The sequence below is a fragment of the Aulostomus chinensis genome, chromosome 8 (assembly GCF_037954235.1).
Source record: "Aulostomus chinensis isolate RoL2024-O1b breed Wild chromosome 8, RoL_Achi_v1.0, whole genome shotgun sequence".
Lineage (NCBI taxonomy): Eukaryota > Metazoa > Chordata > Actinopteri > Syngnathiformes > Aulostomidae > Aulostomus > Aulostomus chinensis.
Window position 1 is genome coordinate 17,449,528 of NC_141327.1, and position 24,432 is coordinate 17,473,959.

The window sequence follows — 24,432 nt, forward strand, 5'->3', positions numbered from 1 at the left end:
AAAATATATATATATGCCTTTGAGTAATCTGCTCAAAATAAAAAAAAACAACATAATTGACTATGTCATTGGCACTTGGAATCACCGAACCTCTAACGTACAGTGATCATCCTGCAAAGAATTCAGTTGAACTGTAATCAAGTTTCTTGCCAAACGCATTTTTGCAAAGTTAAAAAGACATTTTTTTGTGTCAGTGACACAGTGTTTAAAAACACACGACTGTCACGACAACCACCCAAGCCCGACCTCTTTTTTTTTTAAACAAAGTGACAGAACTTTAAAGCCTACGTGGACTTTAGAGAGAGAGGAAGGGAGGGAGGGGAGGGGAGGGGGGGGGGGGGGCTCTTAGAGAGAGCTCAACATCGCTCCGTCTGACCAGAAAACACTTGAACAAAGTAAAAATTCATTTTTCAAAAGCGACTAATAAAAGCTTACACAGTTATTCTTTCCATGCAATCATATAAAATACTACATTTCTGTTTCCTGTTAGGCTATATTGGATATTTACACTTTTTTTTTTAATCATACAGTAAATCTGTACAAGCTCAGTCCACTTTGACACACCTTCAAAAAGAGTCCGCTGTTACCGTGGCAATAAGGTATTCTCTGGATTTTTTTTTTTTGCCAAGTTTCCATGGAGACAGGAGCCCCCCTCACAAACTCTGATGAGAGGAAGGGGAATTTTTACTCATCGTGTTGCCATGGTGACAATCGCTGGTGAGTTCTTTGTAGACTCACTGGTTTTCCTTGTTCCTATGATTCATTTCTTTCAGATGAAGGAAGGCAGGGTGACAACTTTGTTGTTTTTTTTAAGGGAAAACGAACGTTTTTTTGACAGCCACGCACCCAAAACAAATGTATGCAGCGAATCCCTTTGAGTTTTGTTTCCCCTGGGCTGCAAAAGCAGATGTGCCATCCTCCAAACTCTACTGTGGTTGGCTGCTGACACTGTCAGTCCTGTGTGATGACGGCGTTTTCTGCTGTTTCTGGGGCTGCGGTTTGAGCTGCTGCTGGTGCCTCTGGTGGTGAGATTGTTGTTGCTGCTGCTGCTGCTGCTGTTGCCTTTGCTGTTGCTGTTGTTGTTGTTGTTGTTGTTGTTGCTGCTGCTGCTGCTGCTGCTGCTGCTGCTGCTGTTGTTGTTGTTGTTGTGACTGCTGTTGGTGTGTTGCCTGGGTGAAGGTGCCCTGTTGTTGAAGTGGGAAAGCTGCTTGCAGAATCAGCTGGGTAGACTGGTTGCTATGGAGAAGTCGAGTGCCCTGAGAGAAAAAGAGGCAGTGAATTATAAGACTGTAATAGCTCAAAATAATTACTTCACAAAACATGACTAAGATGTCATAAAAAATCAAAAATACTTAAAAAAAAAAAATTTTTTTAATAAAGATAGCTATTCTTTGTAAAACCCTTCACTAATACCTGTAGAAATTGCTGTTGTTGTTGCTGCCCCTGCTGGCCACTTTGCGCTACTACGGCAGTCTGGTTTTGGCCATCGGGCTGACCTTGGGGGGGCTGGGCTGGCTGAAGAGTCAAGGTCTGGGTTTGTCCTCCCTGGTAACGAGAAACACAGGTTAATCCAAAGAAAAATGCTTCACATTAAAATAATCAAAAAGGATAAAAAAAGATTTTCCAGCAGTATTTGTGTTTGTTACTGCAGGCCATTTACTGTTTCTGAAACTGCTTCTTCAAAATATTTAAAATATACATTTCAACACTGCCAAACAGGGATCTCAGACTATAGCTACACACACTTTAACACAGATTGTTCATAGCACAAATATCTTGGTACTGTTGTGTCGGGACAGAGTGGGGGAGGTGTTAGGGCTCTGAAGTAACGTCTGGGAAAACTAACTGCTATGAGTCAAATGTCTGAGCTGTCTGCATGTCTATGCTGATGAGCTACATGCTACACCTCTGAGACGAGGGCGGCGTTACACCAACGTGGTTTGCTTCCAGAGTCTGTTAAAGTAGCAGCTGGCTGGTTAGGGGCCTTTACAAGTTACACTGACAGGCACTGGTCCTTACCTGTTGCCCACCAAAGGGGTTGTAAGCAGTGACCACCTGTCCCATGAACATGGAGGTGGGCACCATGACTGCGCCACATGCCATTGGAGCTGTAACCAGTTTGGTGACCAGCTGCTGCCCTGCAGGGAACCTGGAGAGTGGAGGAAAAAAGGAATGAAGTTTCATTCAATTTTGATGGGAATCGAACAAAACAGCTTTGTTCAGAAGGACACTGCTACAGCTAGGAAGCAGCATTCCTCAAAGAGTATCAGTTCCATGTCCTCTTACCGGATCTGTCGGTCCTGTGTGAAGGTGGCTACGGTTGTGCCTTGTTGTGTGTTGTTCTGCGGCAGGCTGGTGCTGATTTGCAGCACGTTGGGCTGCCCCGGCTGGGAAATCATCATAGTGTTATATAGCGGGGCCTGTACAGAACCCTGGGTCTGGGGCTGAGCCTGGGGAGGTTGCTGAGCCTGGCGTTGGGGCTACACAGAGGCAACACAAAGGGACCAAAATCATATGAATTTCTTCAAAACATCTCAAACAATACCCCCCCCCCCCGACAGCTTCATTCATATTCAGATCATTCACTCACAGGATTTCACAGACTGAGAAAAAGAGGAAAGTGGAGGGGCTCCAGGTAGAGAACACCAATAATATAAAATCAAACGGGCAAAGATAAATCTCTCCGTAACCCAAACCCACTGCATGTGTGGCTGATACATCCCCCAAAAAAGATGGCACCAAGCAGATGTGAATGAAAATTCAGATTACATTTAAATGAAAGGATGGTGCACTTGCACAATATTTGAGAGATAAAGAGACAGTTTTGATACACTGGTGCAAACTGCATAATAAGAGAATAAAATAAAAATCTATTGACAATTTCCCTCAAGCTGGAGTCTAATACAATTTAAATGAGTATTGCCTCTTTTGCAGAGTCAATGGCCACGCTGATCTGAATTAGCTGGGAGGGTTGAAACGCAATTAGTATTTAACTCTTAGTAACTAAGACAGTCACTGCCATCATCTCAGGAGTCTTGGAACGCAGTGATGAGAGTCGTTTGTAGTGTCTAAGAGTTGAAATACTGCAAGATGAGTACGTTCCTTTGTTTCCCTCCTGAATGTCAACAGCAAGTCAACAAGGGCAGCAGGTTCCCGTGTCCCTGCTAACTTTACATGTTCGTTTTTGCAGTGTTAATCACAGCAAAAGATATTTTTGTATATGTTCTTCAGATCTGACCCCAAACTGAAGTGGTCTGTCACTGGCCTGTACCCAACCCCTGTATCACTGTTTTTATAAACATCAGATGAAAACAACCTCATTGATCATTATAAGAAATTACAGCTGAAACTCCAGAACTTTCCACATTTTTTTTCTGCACTTGAAAGATGCGAGGTTATATTTAAGCTAAGACTGGGAACATGTGACTCTATATTCCTGAGGCTTAAGCATGCATTTCATGCCATTTCCATACTATGGACATACAGTATTTACTTGTATATAAATGTTCATTTGTACTTTAAGCTGTTAGTTCACAAAAGAACAAGCTGAACTCTGTTCTTCAGAGAGAAAAACTGCCATGTTTGTCTAACTTCAACTGCTGCCATCACCAATTTATCTCAAACAAAGACACATTTTCCAAAACATGAATAATGTCTGTTGTTTTGTTTTCTGAACTGTTTAAACAACATCTTAATTATTTACAGCTGCGAGCAGCTTTTCCATTTTCTTTGCGCAGCGCATTGTTGAAATCCATAAACAAGACATTCAAAAATAAAGTTTCGGTCTTCAGAGTAAACACGGTCCACCATAGAGGGACGAGGGTTGGCATTTCTGAATTTAGCCACTAGGTGTTGCACTTGAAACAGCAGTAGCTCCTGAGCACACCTCCGTTTGAGACACTGTTGACAACTCAAAGGACTTTTTGGGCAAAGCTCTCACAAATTCCCACGGAAGACAGTCGCCAACATTCCCCCCACAACCAAGAGGCTGAGTCCATTTTGCAGCCCCTGTTCTACAGCTTGTTTCAGTGGAGGATATTCTGCCACTGTCAAACTTTGCTCTCTGTATAAGAATGTATGGAATTGGGGGGGGGGGGCAGTGGCAATGAGCCAGTAGCAGTGTTAGCCAGAGCAGCTCATAACTCCAATGCCGATCTGCTTGCACATCATAACAGGATGAATATGTGGTGGATAAATTACAGCTGCATCATTTGCAGAGCAGCGTCTCAAGTATTTTGAAAATCTTTCACTCTTTAAAAAGGAAAAAAGTCAAACACTTGCTGGTACCACAAATAGCTGCTGCTTTTTGTTGTGATTTATTACAGCACATCAATTTGCTCTGGGAGACTGTGATAAGCATTTCTGACTTTCTTGATATTTTATAGGTTTTTTGTTTTTTTTTTTATTAACAACTAAAATAATTTCTATTTGCTGGCCTCGTTCAGCCTTATCCCGGTGGGGTCATTTTTCACATACTGTTTCTCTGTAAAAAACAAACCTTTATTTTCTTGGCGAGTTAGTAGTTTTCAGTCAGTATAAATACATGCAGTTTAGTGTAATATTCATTTTCAGTCTTGCTCAACAACATGCTGAAAAGCATTTTAGCTTCAGGGTCCTTTTCCCCCTTCGAATCTTGCGTTGCTTCTGTTGGCGTGAGTATGAGCGGTTGCTCCAGCTACTGTCAATGTGGCAGTTTGTATTTTACAGTGCTTTACCATCAGTAATCTGTGGCTCACATGATAACACACTAATTTCCTACCCTCTGGCTCTTCTGTCACACTAAGTAGTTTTTCTAACAAATGTGACCCGAAATGTCAGAAGTTCTCATGGGGATTACTATTCACAGAAAACCTTGGGAGGAAAAAAAAAAAAAAAAAAAAAAAAAAAAAAAAAATATATATATATATATATATATATATATATATATATATATATATATATATATATATATATATATATATATATATATATATATATATATATATATATATATATATATATATATATATATATATATTTATATTATTAAACATTTTGTGTTGTACTCCTGTTTGTGTGTGTGTGTGTGTCCTACCTGCTGCTGTAGGGTCTGCTGAGGAGGAGGAGCCTGCTGTTGGATGGTGAGCTGCTGAGCTCCTGAATGGACGGGGTTAATTGTTGTTTGCTGGACCTGATTGGTCAGAGTAGTTGTCTGCTGGACCGACCCGACCTGTGGCAGCTGCACGTTCATCGCTCCACCTTGTTGCTGCAACAACATCTGTGCAGAGAGAAAACCCCAGCGTCAGGCACCAAACTTCTACCTGTCCAAGTATATAATGAATACGGTGCTTTTGTTCATAAAACAGCCCAGATTAGAGTTATTTTGTAATTAAGTAATCTAGTGAAAAGGCTGCACACTCAGGTGGTGAATGGCTATTATTGTGGTTACCGCATTATCATGATTCTAGGTTGAGGTCAAAAAACAAGGAAATAGAAAAACACGAAGCGCAACACATCCATCTTTGTATAAAAAAAGATGGGGGGCAGAGGGCTACTGATTCACCATTCTGCTAACTAAAATAGGTGCACACATTCAATTTAATGGCACACTTAGTTACTGTTTAAAAAAAAAAAGAAAATTAATTTCCGACTGTGGTGCAGCTGATAATTCAATGCCAAATCGATGGCAAAATTTAGAAAATGTGACTTCTCTCTGTCTTTTTAAAAAGGCACAGAAAGAACTGGACAATAACAACAAATGTAGAACACTGAAAGAAGTCTAGTTAAGAATCTGTGCAGTGTAGCGAGAGCGTGTGTGTGTGTGTGTGTGTGTGTGTGTGTGTGTGTGTGTGTGTCCGGGGAGGGAACATTTGCTTAGCTGGAGAGCAGCGGAGCTTTCTGCTATGGTCAGATATCCAACTATCAAAGATCAATCAGTGATGCCACCACCTTGCACTAATCTGTATGTGTACAGCTTTATGTCGGTGAATAAATGCTAAAACTCCTCTCCTGACGCATGCCAATTTCCCATGCTTTACTTGCCAAGTGCTTGAAGTAAGGAGAGCTAGTAACTGTCAATCATCCGGGCTTGTGAAGACTTTAATGTTACAAGGTACACCATGTTTGTCAGGAGCAAGGACTTACTGATAGCCATCAAGCTTTGCCTCCTGTCCGTAAAACTGATCTGAGGGATTAAAGTCAGTAACACTGGGGCACCTCAGGGAACGGTTCTCTCTCCCTTCCTCTTCACCCTGTACACCATGGACTTTAGCTATGAGTCAGAGTCCTGCCACCTTCAGAAGTTTTCTGATGACTCGGCCATAGTTGGATGTATCAGCAGGGGTGAGGAGACCAAGTACAGGGCTGTGGTGGAGGACTTTGTCTCATGGTGTGTGCTGAACCATCTGTAGCTCAATGTGGCAAAGTCTAAGGAACTGGTGGTAGATCTGAGGAGGACCAAGCCTCCTGTGACCCATTTCCATCCAGGCGGTCAACATGGACACTGTGGAAGACTATAAATATCTTGGAGTCCACATAGACAATAAACTGGACTGGGCTCAGAACACAGAAGCCCTTTATAAGAAAGGACAGAGTCGCGCTCAGGTCCTTCAACATCTGCAGGACGATGCTGAGGATGTTCTACGAGTCTGTGGTTTCTAGTGTGGTTCTGTTTGCTGTGGTGGTGCTGGGGCAGCAGACTGAGGACTGCAGACGCAAACAGACTAAATAAAGTCATCCGCAAAGCTGGTGATGTGGTGGGGGTGAAACTGGACACCTTCGAGACAGTGATGGAGAGAAGGATGCTTCTGAAATTACAAAGCATTCTGGACAACATTACCCACCCCCTCCATCAGCTCCTGGTCCAACACAGGAGTACACGGCCCAACAGACTCAGACCCCCCACCTCAAAAACAGAGCGCCACAGAAGGTCCTTTCTCCCAGTGGCAATGAAATTGCACAATACACCTCTGTGATTGCACTGTCAACCATCCACACTCACTGCACTGTCTTCGGGTTAATTCATGTAAATGACCCACTTATTGTATTTACTTATTTTTGCACACTGCTCTTTGCACTCTGTAGATAGCATTTTCTGTCACTATGTGCATAGCCTTGTTCTCTTTCATTCCCCGTTTATTGTTTCATTCCCCGTTTATTGCATTGTTACGAAACAGAATTTCCCTTGGGGATGAATAAAGTGTTCTGATTCTGATTAAAAAAGAGAGCAAGAACCAATGTGTTCTTTACATTATTTCATGAGTGAGACCTGATGCTGCTGAGTCAAATATTGTGTGTGTGTGTGTGTGTGTGTGTTACCTGTATGCCCTGTCCCTGGACTCTCTGCAGCTGCTCTTGGATGTGCCTTAGCTCCTCCTGCTGCCGCTGAATATTGGCTTGTATCATTCTGGTCCTTTGCTCCAGCTGCTCCTTTAGGTGCTGCATAGCGTTCACCTGTGCTGAGAACTCCATCACCGGCTACAGACAGACAGAAAAGGTGCAGATTCATCGTTTAATAGTTGTAAACTACATAATGTGTATAGCAATGACCAACTGATATTTTGATGTTCATTCTTACATTGCAAATTTACGTCATCTTCATGTTTTACCTGTACGTTTGTCTGTAGCTGCTGTGGTTGTTGATGTTGATGTTGTTGTTGTTGTTGTTGCTGCTGCTGCTGCTGCTGCTGCTGCTGTTGTTGTTGTTGTTGTTGTTGAGTGATCATTCCTGGAGTAACGCTCTGCCCAGTGGTCTGAGAGCTCATGGACTGTAAATATTGACACAGTAATTATTAGATTATTTGATCAACTGTAGCATGTAGGTCTTTATGAAACAATGTAACTTCATTTATGTTAATGTCATTACAAAACAATCAGTCAAAATAAGATTAAATCTGTAATGTTATGCTGTTTTGATCAACCTGGCTGCTGATGGAGGAGCGACGCTGTGACGGCACCTCGATGGTGGAGGCCAGAGACTGCAGAGGGGGTGTGGCGGTGTCCATCTGTAGCTTGGAAGCTGTTGCTGGAAAGAAGGAATCATTGATGAGAACTCCAATCATACAGAGGGTATACTAACTTGTTTATATTTTCATGTGTAAATGGATATTGAAAAGAGAAAATGATTGTTTTTTCAGAATTTACACTTTTTATTTGAGTTATACTAGTGAGAGAGAGAACGACAGAGAGCGAGCGAGACAGAGAGATTTTGTTCCATCGTTTTCGTTCAATTTTGAGATTGTGCAGGAAGATAAATTTTGGAACATAGCAACAATAAGCACTTGTGTGATGAGGTTGTAGGCTTTGCCAGCTAAAAAAGGCATCCATTAGACACAGACCCCACATGGCAGATCTTAAACTTTCTTTCATTTGGGGCAGGATAAAGAAACACTGAGTCTGACGTTAAGTTCCTACATTATATATGAGCATGCATGCGTGTGCGTGTGTCCTTACAAGTGCAAGTGTTGTCAGACACATGTGATGAAGACTTCCGGGAACTACGGGAGGAGGTTGAGGGTGTTCGGCTGTGGTCAAATCGCTCCAGGGCTTTCTTGAGGCTAGATGTATTCAGGTCTGATCGAGAGTCCTGACTCTGAAAACAAGCAAGCAGAGAGGAACAGAAACACATTTGACAGCTGACTGTTTAACCAAACTCTCTGCAGGTGTTGAAAAAAATGATAGGACTTATGAGCAAAGAGTAACAGATGTCATAAAGAAATCCACGACATCTGGTTTGAACCCACAAAAACATACTGAAAACATTCAATCTGCTTTGGCCTGTGATTTTACCATTAAAAATCAATTACTAGACATGGGATTGCAGCTACCGTAAATTCCGGACGATAGAGCGCACCGTTATGTAAGCCGCAGATGCTTATTTTAGGGAAAAAAATCAACTTTGTACACGTATAAGCCGTACCGGTAAATAAGCCGCGGTGCACGGTGGAAACACCTCAGCCGCCCGTTCTCTGCGTGTTGACCCAGTCTTCCAGAGCGTTTTCAAGTTCGGGCCATCTGCTATTATGACCTCTGAAAGCTTTTGTAGTCTTTTTGCATTGGGTCAGTTCGTCATGTTGCCGCCTCCAGCGTCTCACCATCGATTCGTTTATGCCAAACTTACGTGCTGCAGCTCTATTTCCATCTTTAACCGCTAGATTGATTGCCTTTAACTTAAAAGCTGCATCATAAGCATTCCTTCTTCTGCTCTCCATCTTGAAGGTGTGTACAAATGACTGAAAATATCGTGTGATGCTCTTTTTACACTGCACCGCGGCATGGACTGGACGCTCCAAGTACCGTACTTAGAGAAATTACCATAACATTTGGCCAGGAATTTCCCTAAGTACGGTACTTGGAGCTGCCATCAGGAACAATAGGGAATTACTGCCCGCTGCCGCTGCCGCTGCCCGCCACACCCCAGGGTGAAGGTAAAATCCTCGTATAAGACGCACCGGAGTATAAGCCGCAGGGCATGAAGCGTCGAAATAAAGTCGCGGCTTATAGTCCAGAATTTACGGTAATCAGAACCATCTGACACAAACAACAGAAACTGGATTCATGTAAGATTAACAACCACTGTATTTTCCCCAAAGTAAAGTTTGTTTGCTGATACTGAACAATCAGCTGTTCTCTTCTTGATCCAATCACAACCCCGTTAATCAGATAACATCAGAGGACAAGAGTCAATCTGTCAGACTTGAAGAGTAGCAACAAGTGAAAGACATTAATGGCTGCAGTAACTTTCTTATTTAGACTTATGAGTAACAGAGTAGGGGAGCAGGCTTATTGCCTTGCCATTGATGTACTTATGTACATCACAAGTAATATTATTAGGAAGGTATTCTTGGTGTAAGCTCCTTAGTGTGTCTGACAGATCCAAATCTTTATTAAGCTTGATCAAAGAGCAACGGTGATTCTGTGATGGCTGTTCTGAATGTAAACACCAAGTGCAAATCCTGTCTCCTGTGATTGAAATATCACAGATCATAGATAGATTATAATTGCAAGTATCTGGATTTGTTGTCCTGATGTCATTGCTGGTCATGCTCAGACCCGAGTGATCCGATCACGAATGGAAAGCCAGTACAGGTGTGAGCGTACTCAGACAATACTCTGAAGTGTACTGGGTCACATGGCTGCATTCTGTCAGCAGCATAAACACAATTGTGACCTATGTGTATACAGATGTATGGGTTCCAAAACAATTTTGGTGATGTTGATTGCCTGGAATAAAGATAATCGCTCCCTGCGATGGACTCTAACAAGTAAGAATCCAGCTAGACCATAGTAAGTGAGGAACAGAGAGCCCATTCCAAGTGTCACACATTCACTCAGGACATGATAGTACCAGGTCTGACCAGTCTCTCTCTCTCTCTGGTTATTTCTAGTAGTAACTTCTCACCTTATCTGCATTGACTGCTGGGTTAGACTCCTCAATGCCCAGCTCTCTGCGCTGCTCTGCCCTCACCTCTGCATAGCTGCAGACAAAAAAAAACAACAATAAAAAACCAAAAAACAACAACCTGGTTACAGGAGTAAGGGATTTGGCAAGAAAATGATGTGCAGACAGATGTTAGGAACACAGTGAGACCAGTAGATATCCATATGATGGGACTTTTGCCTTAAAAGATTCTTACAAGTGGTCAAGGCGAGTGAAATGATCAGAGGAGAGTCATTCTCTTCCAAGTGTAACATTATTAAAAAGTGGAACAAAGGGAGGATGAGACAAGTTTTAACTGGCAGTACCTGACTACTGTGTGTGTGCAGACAATGAACTCAGGCCGAGAGTTCCACTGGTGATAGGTGATGTAGTAGTGCGTCTGCAGCCAAATCCACTGTTGACCTTTAGTCAGGAATCGGTAGTAACAAGACTTCCCCTTACCATACTGCATCACTGAAAAGGAGACAAAAAGGTAGATGTTAAGAGCAGAACTGAAAGGTTTACACTAAAGTTGAAACTTCAAACATGTAGATGTGATTCCTCACAGTGTTCATGGCACTTGGCTAGCGTCTCCAAGTCGTCCACGTGGTAATAGTCGTACCCTGATGTTCCCAGAACCTCAAACGGCAGGTAGCCTATGATCGGAGGAGCTCTGAAAAGATGAAATGGCATCATTATCAGTCACGCTGACACAGAAAGAGAGATTAAGGCTCTTAGAAGTCTGAGTGATCTAGGCCAAGTTTTTGGGTTTCAGAGTGGTATCAAATGAGGACAACGCTGATGCAGCTCAAATGTAAATATGTCAATGAATGAAATCAGTTTCTCAGAATGTTACATCAAGCAACTACAAAGATACTCTGGAGAGATCCACCCAAGTGCAAGTAATATTTCCTCAGCAATTACTGAAAATGTCCAGAGAAAAAGAGTTACCACATGTTTAACATTTTTAGGAATCATTACCTACTGTTTGATATGCTGGGATTCAATGTTTCAGTACGCTACATTAATGAGAGCAGCAGCAGTGAGTTCATAGCCAGGGTAGACTGGTCTCATCACCGAGATGAACATGAGACTGGACTCAAAAAGGATAGAATATAACCAGGAGTTCAACACAACAATAGCAGGAGTTCAAATACAAATTTGGTGGACAGACATGTCTGTTGGAGATGCCTTCTAATCAGCTGATTCAGATCAGCTGAGACCCTTCAACTGTAGTTGCCATGGTGATGCAAACTGCTTAGTTCCTACTGAATGGGACAATAGTTCAGCCGAGAGACACCTCTTGATTTCTGGTTCATGACTAAAAAGAACACAATTGCTGCGTTCTGGATTGTTATAAGCAGTGAGAAACAGGAGACAGCTGAACTCTGTGATACACATTTGTTTTAGGGGTCAAAATGTGGGAAATACAGCAAGTTGAAAACATCTCCCTTTAATTTTCCTTCTGAAACTTCTGGTTTCACTTTGGTTGACAAGGGGGAAATATGTAAATCATTTTAGTTAAGTAATTAAGATTGTGTGAACCCAAATAAATTTGCCTACATTCTGTCAAATAATCATATGTTCAGTGTAAGGATGAGCTAGACTTTTTGAGAACAGTGTAACAGCTCCTCCCACTCTGGATAATGGCACCAAATTAAATGCCCTATCTTTAACTGTTAACAAGAGAGAACAATGTTTGTCAAACTGCCTGTTGATTAGCGCCCAACTTTAATCATATTTTTCCTTGACCCACGCTCAGCCACTCCACCAAATTTACGCAACAGTTTTTGTGTAATCTAGTTAAAAATCCAAAAAGACGCGGGGGAAAACATCACTTTCTTAGTAGAGGTAATTACACACAAATGAGTCTTACATGTGTGAGAGAGTCCTTTGTTTACCTGTGATCTAAAAAGAGGAACTTCCACTCAAGACTGTGCCTGGAGGTGAATTCTTCATTGGGCTCTTCCACTGTACACATCTCCTGTGAATATAAAAACAACACTATTTTAGCATATTAAAGAGAAACTTTTTCTTGAAAGCGCTTACTCCTTTGTGTGGTAGCCTCATTAAATTACCACACAGTATAAAGAATAAGATGCTTAATGACTCAGCACTATTTCTATGCACGTGCGAGCCGGAGACTACCTTGATAAACTGCGGTTTGGCCAGCCGGACCGTGGCCACAAAGCACACCTGGTCGTCAAAGGCAGGCTGTAGTGATCGCTGTAACACCCCTGCCAGACCATTCCTCGCCACGTTGGGAACTACACAACAGAGAGGGTAGTGTGAAGTGTGCGAGCCAAATTAACTTCTATCTCCAGTGCCTCTCCAGAACATTCACACTTTATGCAAGATGGAAAAGAAGTGACATACCATTGCTGAGTGACTTGAAGTTTCCTATGAACTTGACATATTCATAGACAGGGGGTTCTTTTGGGTCAATGGACCCTCGTAGCATATGACAGCAGAACTCCATGTAGTTCTTAGCTGGAGCAAAACAAAACACAAAACAGAAATGACTAAAAAATTATTAGTGTGACATCTTGGAAAAAATAAAACACACACTTTGCTTGTGCTGGAAAGGAGTCAATATAAACCAATCATGCACATTTTAAAATTGTGGCTTTCATTTCAAGCAACAGTTTTAGGCTTGTACTCAGTTTAATTCCTGATGAATTTTTAGTATAGAAAGAATTAACGTTACAAATTGCTAATACAATGCTAGATGCATGCACAAATATTTGAGTGTACCCTATCAAAAGTTTTTTCTCAGAGCACAATACAATGTGCACTCTGAGGTTGGCAATATCCCAAATTCAGCTCCATCACACAGAAGTTACTCTATCAACCTTAAAGTTTAATTCTGTATTACTGACTCTTTAAGTAATCAGAGCTAAGGCTCTCAGGGTCAGTGGGGTGCGTGGACAAAGCCTTGTACACATCAGAGTGTTCTCCAACTGGCAGGAAGTTTAACAAGTTCTGGTCCACCAAGTCAGCCTAGGGAACACACACACACACACACAACCATTAGAACTTGTGCATGATTAAACAGAAAGCCAGGCTTATTTCATTGCATACAGGTCATCTTGACATGTTTCATGTAAACATAAAAGAAATGTGCGAGCAATATGGTGGATGACTACTAGATGCCAGGGTTGAACGGGAGAAACTCACCGGGAGGTGTTCTAGTAATGAGGTGACACTCTCAGACACGTAGAGGATGTTCCCATCAGTCATTATTGCTATAAAGAACCCATCCAGAGCCTAATAATGTAGGCCAATACAAGGAGAACACTCTTTAAGTCTTCAGCAGTAGCAGTAAACATTTTAACCCCTTATTTTTATTCTTAAGTCATCAGGTGATACTCAAAATTATAAAGAAAAAGAAAATTTTAAAAAAGACTCTAGTGAAAATTAAAAGATTTCTAACCTCCAGCATGAGCTGGGTGAACTCCTCATTGCTAAGAAACGGAGGCTTCCAGTCCTGCCTGATCTCACTGGACTCTGACTGGGCGGCGATTTCTGATAAAGGAGAAAGAGAAAGCAATTGCGAATGTGAAGAATGGAAAAAGTAAAACAAAGAAAACATGGCAAGAGTTACTGGACATAAAAGACAACACAAAAACAAAGCATGCAATGTCACAAGATGACGGTTATCACAAATTATTGATCAGAAAAGGCTCCGGCTGAAACAAGGCAGGTACACAAAACAGACAGAGTCCCAGATAACACTAAGTAATGTGTGTGTGAAGTAGCTTAAAAAAAAACAAAAACAAACGTAGTTCCAGCTGTGGCAAAGTTAGCAGTCATACTAATCTAAGTCAACAGTAAGTACTTAAAAGGTTAAAAATCATTAAAAAGTAATTTACGCTTCATTAGATGCAAACCTAAGTATAATATAAACATGTTCTCTTCAACACGCACGAGTTAATGAGAGTAAACTAGCAGGCAACAGCGCATACAAGAGGAGATTTTAATCCAACATATTCTACAACAACTGTCCGCTTAGCAAGGTGTCCAACAGAAACACACCAAGTGAGGTGAGGATGGCAAGACGCCCTGACCTTTGTGTTTACACAGGAAGTCGATGCTTTTCTGCAGGATGGTGGATTTGTCCATCTTCCTCGTGTTGCCTGGCAACATCGTGCCAAGCTCCTTAATGAGAACATTGAACTGGTCTCTCCGTTTCTTCTCAGACCTGTTACGGGACACGCTACAATTTGGGGAAAAAACAGGATAAGTTAGTTTTGTTTTTTTTAAATGCTGTTTATTTTGTGCTGATTAGTTTAAAATTATGACTCAAGACTTAAAAATGCTGGTTAGTAGAAAGTGGCACAGATCTGGTTTTGCAGGTTCATGTTTATATTTAGCATACCGTTTTGCTTTGTCCTTTTCATCCTCTTCCATCAACCCATCAAAGATGCTACAATCATCCCTATGCGAGGAGAGGAAAAAAAAATATTAACCACGCTTTATTATGTCTTTCCCAGCTTACTCTTGTGTTTTCAAGTGTGTATGCACGTTTGTTGGCAGCTTGAAAGCAGATATGCATTGTTAATAATAGCTAATGGTGGATGTTGGCTAATAAGAGGATTCCTACATGCCAGGAGCAGGTTTATTTTTGGGTCTCACAAAAAAAGAGTGAGACAGACACAGCAGTAGAAGGAATTTGTTGTGTTTGCCAAGAAGGTTCTAAGTGCATTTCTATAGCAGGATGTGCTCTCTGAGTTCCTGTCTACTTTTCATTTAATGTAGGTCAATAGGTCAAATAGTGTATTCTCTCGATTTCATTTTGAAAAGAGGGGAAATTATCCACAAAGCGTCTTTTTTAAGAAACACTGGGGAGTCAACTGAAGGACAAATTAGTGTAGACAACATGAGGGAGGTTTTAGTATAGATTTGAGGAACTGTAGACTGGAAATTTCTTCCCTGGACAGAATAATACCTTGATGTTTTGCAGAGCGTTATAACTGGACATGTTTTGTACACGTCCATATATGCATGTATGCTGGCACAAAATGTGTGTTTGCTGTAGCATACCCTATGCTTGATGTCATGGTGGCTGCTGATCAGGGCTGTGGCTGCAGTAACTTGCTCTTTAGGCGTGAGGTAGGCATTTGGAAATCCACCTTGAGAAATAAGAAGAAAAAAAAAAGGTCAACTTCAGCACCAGTTATGATTTCAATTAAATGCAGAAAAACATGGTTGTGCACACTGAAATGTTGGAGACCGCAAAAAAAAGGCATAGTTTCATTTTTTAAAATCAATTTTCAATGGAAAGCAAGTTAAACTGATATTCCCAAACATGATAAACTGTAAATAATTGATGTACATTAAATACATGGTGAACAAACCAATTATTATGTGTGTATGAGGTTGTAATAAGAGATCAGTATCATTTAATCAGCTTTTTACACACTCTATAGAGACACTGGGTGGAATAAAACACATGGCTCCTTTTTCTGCTGGCTGGTTCTAATAGTTCCCTTTATACATTCATAAAAATTAAATGGGTGAATGAAGCAAAACCAAATAGCCCTTACAGTACTGTTAAGGCAGAAAATGTAGTCCATTTAGTATTTAATACACAAATGACTAATATTTATTGTGCCAACATCGTAATTATACAAGAGGTTAGTAAAAAAAAAAAAGAATAAAAAGACCACATAGAGTTAATGAAACTTGCTGAGTTTAAATAGACCTATCCACATGAGCAAACTTTAAACTTTCTCATAACCTAATTCAAGCTCTGAAAGTGCACATGCAGTCACTCACCCCACTGCAGCTTATGCACGCCGTCAGTTAACGTCTTTTCTCAGGGGTCGTGGAAAGGGTTTGGGGTCAGAGCAAGTGGTGAGGTCATTAGGGGTCACAAGAGGGCACCCGACCACGGGAAAGACATGGTGATCAGTCAAACCTGAAGGTTAGATCAGAGCAAAAATTACAGGCCATAAGGTCAATTTGGGGTCAGCCTTTTAGACAAATTAGCACTTTCATCTACCAAGTTTGATACAAGAATAAGATAAGATTTTTGATCATTTCCGGGAGACCCTGCCCAGATCAGATATTGTGGGTTGAATCGAGAATAGCTTCAAGTCCTGTAAATTGATAGCATTTACATTTGTTCAAACAAGACAGCACAATGTAACAAAACAAAGCTTACTAGTTATACTACTAGCATCCGAATGATTGGTATGACAATTACGCTATCTTCATTAAGACATTGTACATTTGAATTGATTTAATCTCAAATGTCATGTTAAATTCGGGAAGACTGCGTGTTATGGTATATCTAAGCACCACATAAACCAGACTTACTTGAATTCAAGCAAGTCTGGTCGTCTTTGATACCACAAAGCTTTTAAATTACAAATGTACATCATGCAACTAGGAAAAGCTGAAATAAATTATAATGCTTACATTGTGTTTACTAGAAACTCTTTTAGAGCACAATGACTCAGTGAGGATTCAAAATTGTTAACTCACTCTATGGAATGTCCTTTGGAGGTAAAGTTTGTTGTTTTAGAGTCTATCCTTTACGAGCGCTGACAAATCTTCACGTGCGCCACACCTTTCCTGGAACACAAAATATGAAACTCATTCACACGCATACAGTGGAAACCGTGCACACTGTTGAACATGTATGTAAAAGGTGGAGACCCTAAATGGCTGTGAATGATTTCAATTGATGCGAATTCAACACAGTAAAATAAGGAAACCAGAAACTGCTTTAACGCAAATCAAATAATAATTCATTCTACAGAGAATCAGTGGGTAAAAAAAAAAAAAAAAAATCAGATCACAAATTTCAAGGATTGAACACCACATTTAAGAAGTCATTTAGATGGAAAACATTTTCTGTGGGAAAGTGTTAAATAACTTTCATAATTACAAACAAATGAATGACAGAGAAAATATGACACAGATTTTAACATTACGTGAAAATCTAGGCCAACAAAATGCGAGAAAAAGACCCAAACTATTTCCCACAATACAAAAAACATAATTCATGATTTTGTTCAACAAATAATTTAACCCACCACAAAATTCAGAAAATCCTCCCAATGAAAAAGACAGAAAACAATACTGATATTCCCTCTGGGATTATATTCTGGCAGCAAACGACGGATAAATGGACTAGTTTACTTATTCTGCACCATCTACGATCAAGACAACAGAACTCTCATTTGAGAAACTTGATCTAAGAAAAACTGATCCACTAGTTGTTTAATAAAGATATCTGGGTGAGCAGTTTAACAATTAGATTCTCCAAATAAGACACCAAATCATTGATTAATCCATTGCAACCCCAATTCTAAGAGGATTTTGTTGTAAAATAAGACTGTAATCAGCAAGGTCTCACTGGGGACAGTAAAACCAACACACATCAATAGCTAACAGCTAGATTTCCTTACAATAACTTGGCACAACAGTGAGATTACACATCCATAACCATCTCAATGACCCCACAGTGGCTCCAGTTTGAGAAGCACTACCCTGACCTACACTCGTGTACGGTAATCCTTATGGCTAAGCTTTTTCATTGGGCGATTCTGCCCACTCCACACCATTGACAATTGATACACACGGATGCTAACAATATAGCCCAGTGAAGACATGTAATTTAGCCACCAGCTTCCAAGATTGGCACAGTAAATTTCTTAATATAACATTACCATCTTGTGCCACAGGTGTTAGTTATACAACCGAGAGAGCAACCCATATAGCTAGCTAGCAGGCTAACTAAGCTTGCCACCGAAAACTGCCCATTTAGCTAACTCAAATATCTAAGGCTCAATCCGTCCACGGTTCCTCCGGCTACATTCACAAATACTGCATGACACACTTATGGCAAGTAACGCATTTTGTGAAAATGAACAGTGGGAATATCAGTCAATATCATGGTAAACTGGCGTCGAGCCTCAAGCTGTCACGCAACAACTGAAGACCAAATAATCTCTAAAATACTGCCGTTGGCCACCAGACCCCGCGAGAGAACTGAGGCTAAACCATCATTGCGGGGCTCGAGTCACCCAGAAGCCGACAAAACTGCGATGTCGGCGGTGTAGAAATGTCCAAAAGCAGCGATGGTGGAAACATTTACGCGGCAGATGTATGTACATACACACACGGTACCCGGACGGACGGACACACACACACACACACACACACACACACACACACACACACACACACACACCACAGTGAGTGGCGCGCGCACACGCTCATCCACTCGTACACATACACACAGGCTGCTCTGAATGTGGGTCACTGGGCCTTGCTCTCCCTCAAGCGTGCGGAAACAGTCCCGAAGCCTCCTCTGCAGTCCGACCGCTTCCGCACGCGAAAAAACACCGTTCAGCCACAACAGCGGCCGCGCTATTTCACACTCGGTTACCGCCACTGGCTTCGGATATGCACAAAAAAGATCGTTACCTTCTCAAATGTTCGACAGCAGCCTCCGTGTTTTGCTCGCTGTAACGTTGCATCGAGGAGGCGACGGGGGCCAGGCAGGAGGACTCAGGGTTGGGGAGAAAAACAGGAGGCCTACTTCATATTACGCCGTACAGTCATGCGCAATAGAGACAGTAGGGCGCACTATTTTCCAAGTACAGTAGCAGCAGAACGGAGGAGATCGCTGAGTGATCTTCCGAAGGGAAATGACTCCGCGTCTTTAGTGGCTTTTCCTGTCGGACAAGACTTCTCATTTTAGTGCCACCGGTAGATTTCTAAATGATAGGTGGTTGAAGCAAAGGGTTGTAACTCGGCACTAAAAACAAAACACACGTAATAGGGGAGGATGTAGGTTATTATACAGGATTTATATTTTTTATTTTTGGTGTAATGTAAAGGGATGACATATTTCGCGGGAATAATGACACGCATCTTTAACACCACCATGTGATTTTCGGGTACAACAAATGAATCAGACGTGAATGTGACATTGGACAGTCGACAGGAGGGCGCAGAGCGGGGTGGGGATGGCCCTGCTAGATGGCAAGGGGTTTCCCCCTATATCGACATCCAATCACAAGCTCTATTGGCCGTGACGTGTTACCTGTACCGTGCAGAGGTTCCCCTAACTACAAGTTGTGATTTTTTTTCATATAAGAAATATTTATTAATATGGTATGGTAAGACATTTTATGTAAATTCAACCTTTTCTCCAAACCACCAGGTATGTTTGACTGATAACTCCGAGAGGATCACACCTGAGTTGACTGTTAGTTTACGAATGATGAAGGTCACACCCTTTCCCAGCCAATACAAGCGTGTCATGGTGTATAGTCTGGTCAATGCTACACTAATATATTGATTTTATTAAGCCTTTATATGGACGAGTCTGGAATATCAATGTTTTTCTATCTTTTTTTTTCTTTCTATTTTTAAGTTCATACATAAACAAAAAGTTGACAGAAATTGATGAGGTCTGGGATATATTTCATTATTCTTCATCAAGTCTTTTTAGACAAATGGGAAAAAGAGAAATAATATACAAGCACAGATGATGGCGTGTTCCAAAAAATATACTAATGAGTTGCTCTCTTATTAGATCACTGTAAATATATTTCAAAGAAATTAACACAATCCGTAACTACAATGACATTTTCAAAGATTAAAAAAAAAGAAAGAAGCCATAGTCAGCAATCTTTTACCAGTGATTTATAATTTAAATCAAAATATCAGATAATCTGATGTAGAAATCAGGAATGGCCAACATCATCTCAGCCAGCCTGCCTGTGTTGCCCTCCTTTAAATCAATGAGGCAGCCAGGCAGCAACTCTGAGATTATGAATACAGTCTATTTTGCCTTGCATTTATATTCAATCAATTTGTTATTTTATTTGTTAATTTGTGTTAATAAATTTGAAAATTTGTATTAGAGTCAAAAGAGGAAAAGTGAAAACAATGAAGGTTTTTTTTTTCATTTGTCTTTATTGTGGGAGTTTTTATGTTAGAAATAAATGAATGATTGTATTCATCCATTCATTCCTTCATTCAGACATTCATACACCTGTCATTATTTTCACTGGATTGCTGTCTGCTTACAAGTAATTTTTGTTATTTCACTATGTTGTTTACATTTGTGGCTTCTAGAACTACCCCCGTTAACTCTTATAGGATTACTTTCGTCTATATTTCATGCTCTTTTTATATATTAAAACAATGTAGATGACAACATATTTATTTATTTATTTTCAGCTTCTCTTATATATCTTTGCTGAGTTGCTCAGTTGAAATAGTTGATAGTTAGTTGCCCTTAACGTTTTTAATTTGAACTAACACAAAAATCAACAATTTCACTGAACCTGTTGAGAAAACATAAATTTAAATGCACCCCTCCTACATGTTTTAATAAGGCTGGTGTTTAAATGTTTTCTGTGTGTGTGTGTGTGTGTGTGTGTGTGTGTGTGTGTGTGTGTGTGTATCAGTGAGGTTCTGTATGAGAGCAATTTAGGAGATTGTCATCCCTCATGGTTGTTATGTCTGAAAGAAAGACACATACATTAAAGGATTAAGATTATTAAAAGATTGCCAAATTTTATACATTATGAGAAAATATAAAAATATATTTTCATTTCTCATTTCCCAAATCTGACCATGCCTTCAAGAGCTATGAGTCATTCCTGGCGGCATGGAGCTCAGCCTCCGTGACGGTACCCTCTGCTGCTCTGCGGGACCGGGAGCATTGCTCAGTGTGAGGTACACCTGAGGGGCAAAACAAAGTGTTTTATAGATGTTTAGAAGATGTTACTCTTTCACAAAAATACATGATCAGCCTCAGAGAGAAGTCACATTTACAATGTCATAGTCACAGTGGACCATGGTTCTCTCTGGTAGTCCGGCTTCCTCCCACAGTCCAAAGACATCAAGAGAGGACGAGGCTGATTGATACTCTAAATTGACCGTAGATGTGGCTGGTGACCTGTCCAGTGTGAACCCCGAAGGCTGCTGGGATAGGCAACAGCCCCCCCCCCCCCCCCCCCCCGCGACCCTTAACAGGATAAGTGGAAGAAAATGGATGGATGGAGTCGGTCATGTGGGTCCTCCTGCACCAAAATATTTGCCCAATCAACATAATAGTTTTCATACCAAAAAAGACCATTTAACAAAATAACCTAAAATGGAAAGGACGCATGGAATGATAAATGCATGAGTATGATATGAAAATATCATATATATATATATGAATTAACAAAAGACTCTAAGTATCTCATCAAACCAAAATCTAAAAATTGCCCTAACAATCCACAATCTGTCACATTAAATGAAACCAGAAATACTCAAGACAGGTACACATGTAGTTCCAGATCTGCAGAGGAAAAAAAAACATTCTACAAGTTTAATCCACAGAGCCAACCTCTGAATCCGTCCCTCTGCAGCTGAGTTCTCACTGCTGATTTCTTCCTCCGATGTCTCTGAACTTCATCTGCCCTCCCTTCTCTCTGTCATCATTCACTTCTCCTCTTGTGTATTTGGACGATCAGCTTCTCAGGCATTCGTCCCCTTTTCTTATCTATTATTCTCTCTCCTTTCCCATCTTTCCTTCCCCCAACAGCTCTTCATACGTATAATCTGTATTATTAATTCCTTCTCCACAACCTCAGATTCACCTCCCCTCGTCTTCGGTGGTTTATTCCTCTTTGCCTCCTCTGTGAATCTTCCACTGAACTTCTTTCCTGTCCTAGTTACTAGGGCTGAGCAATTTGATCAATTCTGCGACATTTCTACATATTTTGTTTCCCCAGAGGATATCGATTTTTTTCAGGCGCAAGTATATACATTAAGGCCCTGAGCACACTGAGGATCAATGTGAGCAACATCAGTGGTGCTGTGGCCACACCTGTTCAACACCTGGGAGCATAGCAAGGTACACGGCTTATTAAAAGAATCAAATTACAGCAGCAATTTCGATTCGTTTACTTTTAATATTTTCGGGGGTTCACAACTCAACCGCTGGGCTACCGTCGCCGTCTCTTATCTCTGCAGCCCTGCAGTCAGCTTGGTAACCTGCACGGTGCCACGCCGCACACAGGCAGGGCACGTAGGCAAGCACTGTTAATGCTATGGTTGGCTGCGTAGCCCAAGTGAACCGTGTGGTGTCACTGGCTGGACACCTGTCACTCACCGAGTCGATGCACAGCACAGATTTTCTTGTGCGCTGAGAATGTGCGAGCGGTGAGCGTCTGTACAAGTTTACGGGGGAACTTCTACGGCGTGTATAAATCCAGCGCCTGCATGCTTAAACTCAGATGTGTGGGAGCATTTTGGGAACAAAAAAGAAAGCGACGATTTAGACAAAAGTATGGCGGTTTGCAAACTGTGTCACACAAACGTTAAGTACTCTGGAAATACCACCAACCTGCGAGCCCACCTAAAACGTCATCACCCTGACAAGGTAGTGCTAACTGAGACCGAGCCCAAGAAGCTGTGGCTCCACCTGGAACAAACCATGCTGGACAGTGACGGCGGTGATTGCCACAAGGTTCTATCTTCTTCACCAAGTTCGCAGAAAATTATGGAGTCCATTGCTTACTTTATTTGGCAGGATTTGAGACCTTATTCGGTGGTGGAAAACACCATCTTTAGGCGCATGGTGAACGTGATGGAGCCCCACTATGCTATTGCCACCCGCGAATTGAATTATTGGCTGCCATGGTTTATTTTTAGTTAACCTGGTGGCTAGATTGCTAGCTGCTACTGCAACTCTCTTCTGGCAGGCCTCCCTGCATGCTCATTCAAGCCTCTGCAGATGATCCTTGCTTGTGTTGTACGTCGCTTTGGACAAAAGCGTCTGCTAAATGAAATTGTAGAATTGTAGATCCAGAATGCAGCAGCACGTCTGGTCTTCAACCAGCCCAAAAGGGCACATGTCACCCCGCTGCTGGTTTCTCTTCACTGGCTTCCAGTGGCAGCCAGGATCAAATTCAAGAAACTTCTCTTGGCTTACAAAACAATCACAAGAACGGCTCCAGCCTACCTGGAATCCCTGATCCAGGTCTACTCTCCTTCTCGCCCACTACGCTCTGCATGCGAAAGACGCCTGGTGCTTCCAGCCCAGCGCTGCTCCAAATCCCTAGCCAGACTCTTCTCTTCTGTTGTTCCCAAATGGTGGAACGAACTACCGAACTCTGTGCGTTCTGCTGAGTCCCTTTCTACTTTTAAGAGACAATTGAAGACTCAGTTGTTCAGAGAGCACCGAGGCACTTAACCTGACTCTTCTCCTCTTTGTCCTGTGGGGTAGAATAAGTCAGAGGGTCCAAGACCCAGCACTTAGTGATTATGTAGCACTAACTGTGTTGTGTGATGTTGTATGTTTGTCAAAAAAAAAAAGGGGGGGGGGGACACTTCTTCTGCCACTAGATGGCAGTACCTGTGACCAAATCACAACTGAAGCACTTTTGCGCTGACTATGGGTTTTTCCTTAAGTCTGAATTCTTGCTTGTGTTGTACGTCGCTTTGGACAAAAGCGTCTGCTAAATGAAGTTGTAGAATTGTAGATTGGCTAGTTGCTACCTCATATGTTCAGTATCAAGCTTAAAAAGCTGGCAAAGAAGGCCATTTGCTGCACTTAAACTCTCCATTGTTCACTTTACTTTTCAAAAGCTTGCAAGCTACAATTTGCACTCAGTTTCAATAGATGAAAGTAATTTTTTCACCACATCTTTTATTCATTTTGTCCAGCATTTGCAAGCTGCCAGTCAGAGCCATATGTTGTGTAATTGATGCTTTCAATTCAATTAATTCAATCCAAGTCAATGGAACTCTCACAAGATGTCACCAAAATCACTTTGTCCCTTTGAAATCTTTCATAAAAGGATGGAAGTGTATCGTGAGCTGAATATCGTGATATATTGTATCGTGAGCTGAATATCGTGATATATTGTAGCGTGAGCTGAATATCGTGATATATTGTATCGTGAGCTGAATATCGTGATATATTGTATCGTGAGCTGAATATCGTGATATATTGTATCGTGAGCTGAATATCGTGTATTGTATCGTGAGATTAGTGTATCGCTACAGCCCTA

At 41.3% G+C, this 24,432-nt stretch overlaps 2 protein-coding genes across 6 annotated transcripts in view; one reads left to right on the forward strand and one right to left on the reverse strand.

Moving 5' to 3' along the window:
* Nucleotides 1-18,964, reverse strand: clockb (clock circadian regulator b). 3 transcript variants are annotated; one of them, XM_086211356.1, is made up of 24 exons: nucleotides 18,836-18,964; nucleotides 16,886-16,975; nucleotides 16,175-16,316; nucleotides 15,440-15,528; nucleotides 14,775-14,834; nucleotides 14,464-14,612; nucleotides 13,830-13,921; nucleotides 13,574-13,663; nucleotides 13,276-13,396; nucleotides 12,773-12,886; nucleotides 12,545-12,663; nucleotides 12,298-12,380; nucleotides 10,963-11,069; nucleotides 10,723-10,870; nucleotides 10,379-10,454; nucleotides 8,431-8,569; nucleotides 7,899-8,002; nucleotides 7,587-7,745; nucleotides 7,297-7,455; nucleotides 5,075-5,257; nucleotides 2,287-2,480; nucleotides 2,020-2,149; nucleotides 1,414-1,545; nucleotides 1-1,256 (listed from the first exon to the last, which is right to left on the reverse strand). In XM_086211356.1, the coding sequence occupies exons 4-24, from the start codon at nucleotides 15,454-15,456 to the stop codon at nucleotides 927-929; spliced, it is 2,706 nt and encodes a 901-aa protein (XP_086067482.1). In that variant the 5' UTR covers nucleotides 15,457-15,528; nucleotides 16,175-16,316; nucleotides 16,886-16,975; nucleotides 18,836-18,964; the 3' UTR covers nucleotides 1-926. The 3 variants fall into 3 exon arrangements, with proteins under 3 accessions (XP_086067482.1, XP_086067484.1, XP_086067483.1); XM_086211358.1 differs by lacking the exon at nucleotides 18,836-18,964 and adding an exon at nucleotides 18,649-18,689; XM_086211357.1 differs by lacking the exon at nucleotides 18,836-18,964 and adding an exon at nucleotides 17,440-18,527.
* The window catches only part of exoc1l (exocyst complex component 1 like), a 10,112-nt gene continuing 3,576 nt past the window's right edge, over nucleotides 17,897-24,432 (forward strand). Inside the window, exon 1 of one of the 3 annotated variants that reach the window (XM_086211361.1) lies at nucleotides 17,897-17,911. Coding sequence is in view for 1 of the 3 variants with exons in the window: in XM_086211359.1 (XP_086067485.1) it covers nucleotides 18,471-18,512 (42 nt within the window). In the remaining 2 variants the exon portion in view is untranslated. Of the gene's footprint in view, nucleotides 17,912-18,405; nucleotides 18,513-22,158; nucleotides 22,272-24,432 lie in introns of those variants that run through there. The other 2 variants (XM_086211359.1, XM_086211360.1) reach the window with 2 other exon arrangements.

Excerpts from the sequence above, each read along its gene's own strand:
- clockb (XM_086211356.1), bottom strand. Across the intron at positions 13,664-13,829 it reads TCACCCAGCTCATGCTGGAG|GCTCTGGATGGGTTCTTTAT; the intron begins GTTAGAAATCTT and ends CTACATTATTAG. Across the intron at positions 8,570-10,378 it reads CAGCAGTCAATGCAGATAAG|AGTCAGGACTCTCGATCAGA; the intron begins GTGAGAAGTTAC and ends GCTTGTTTTCAG.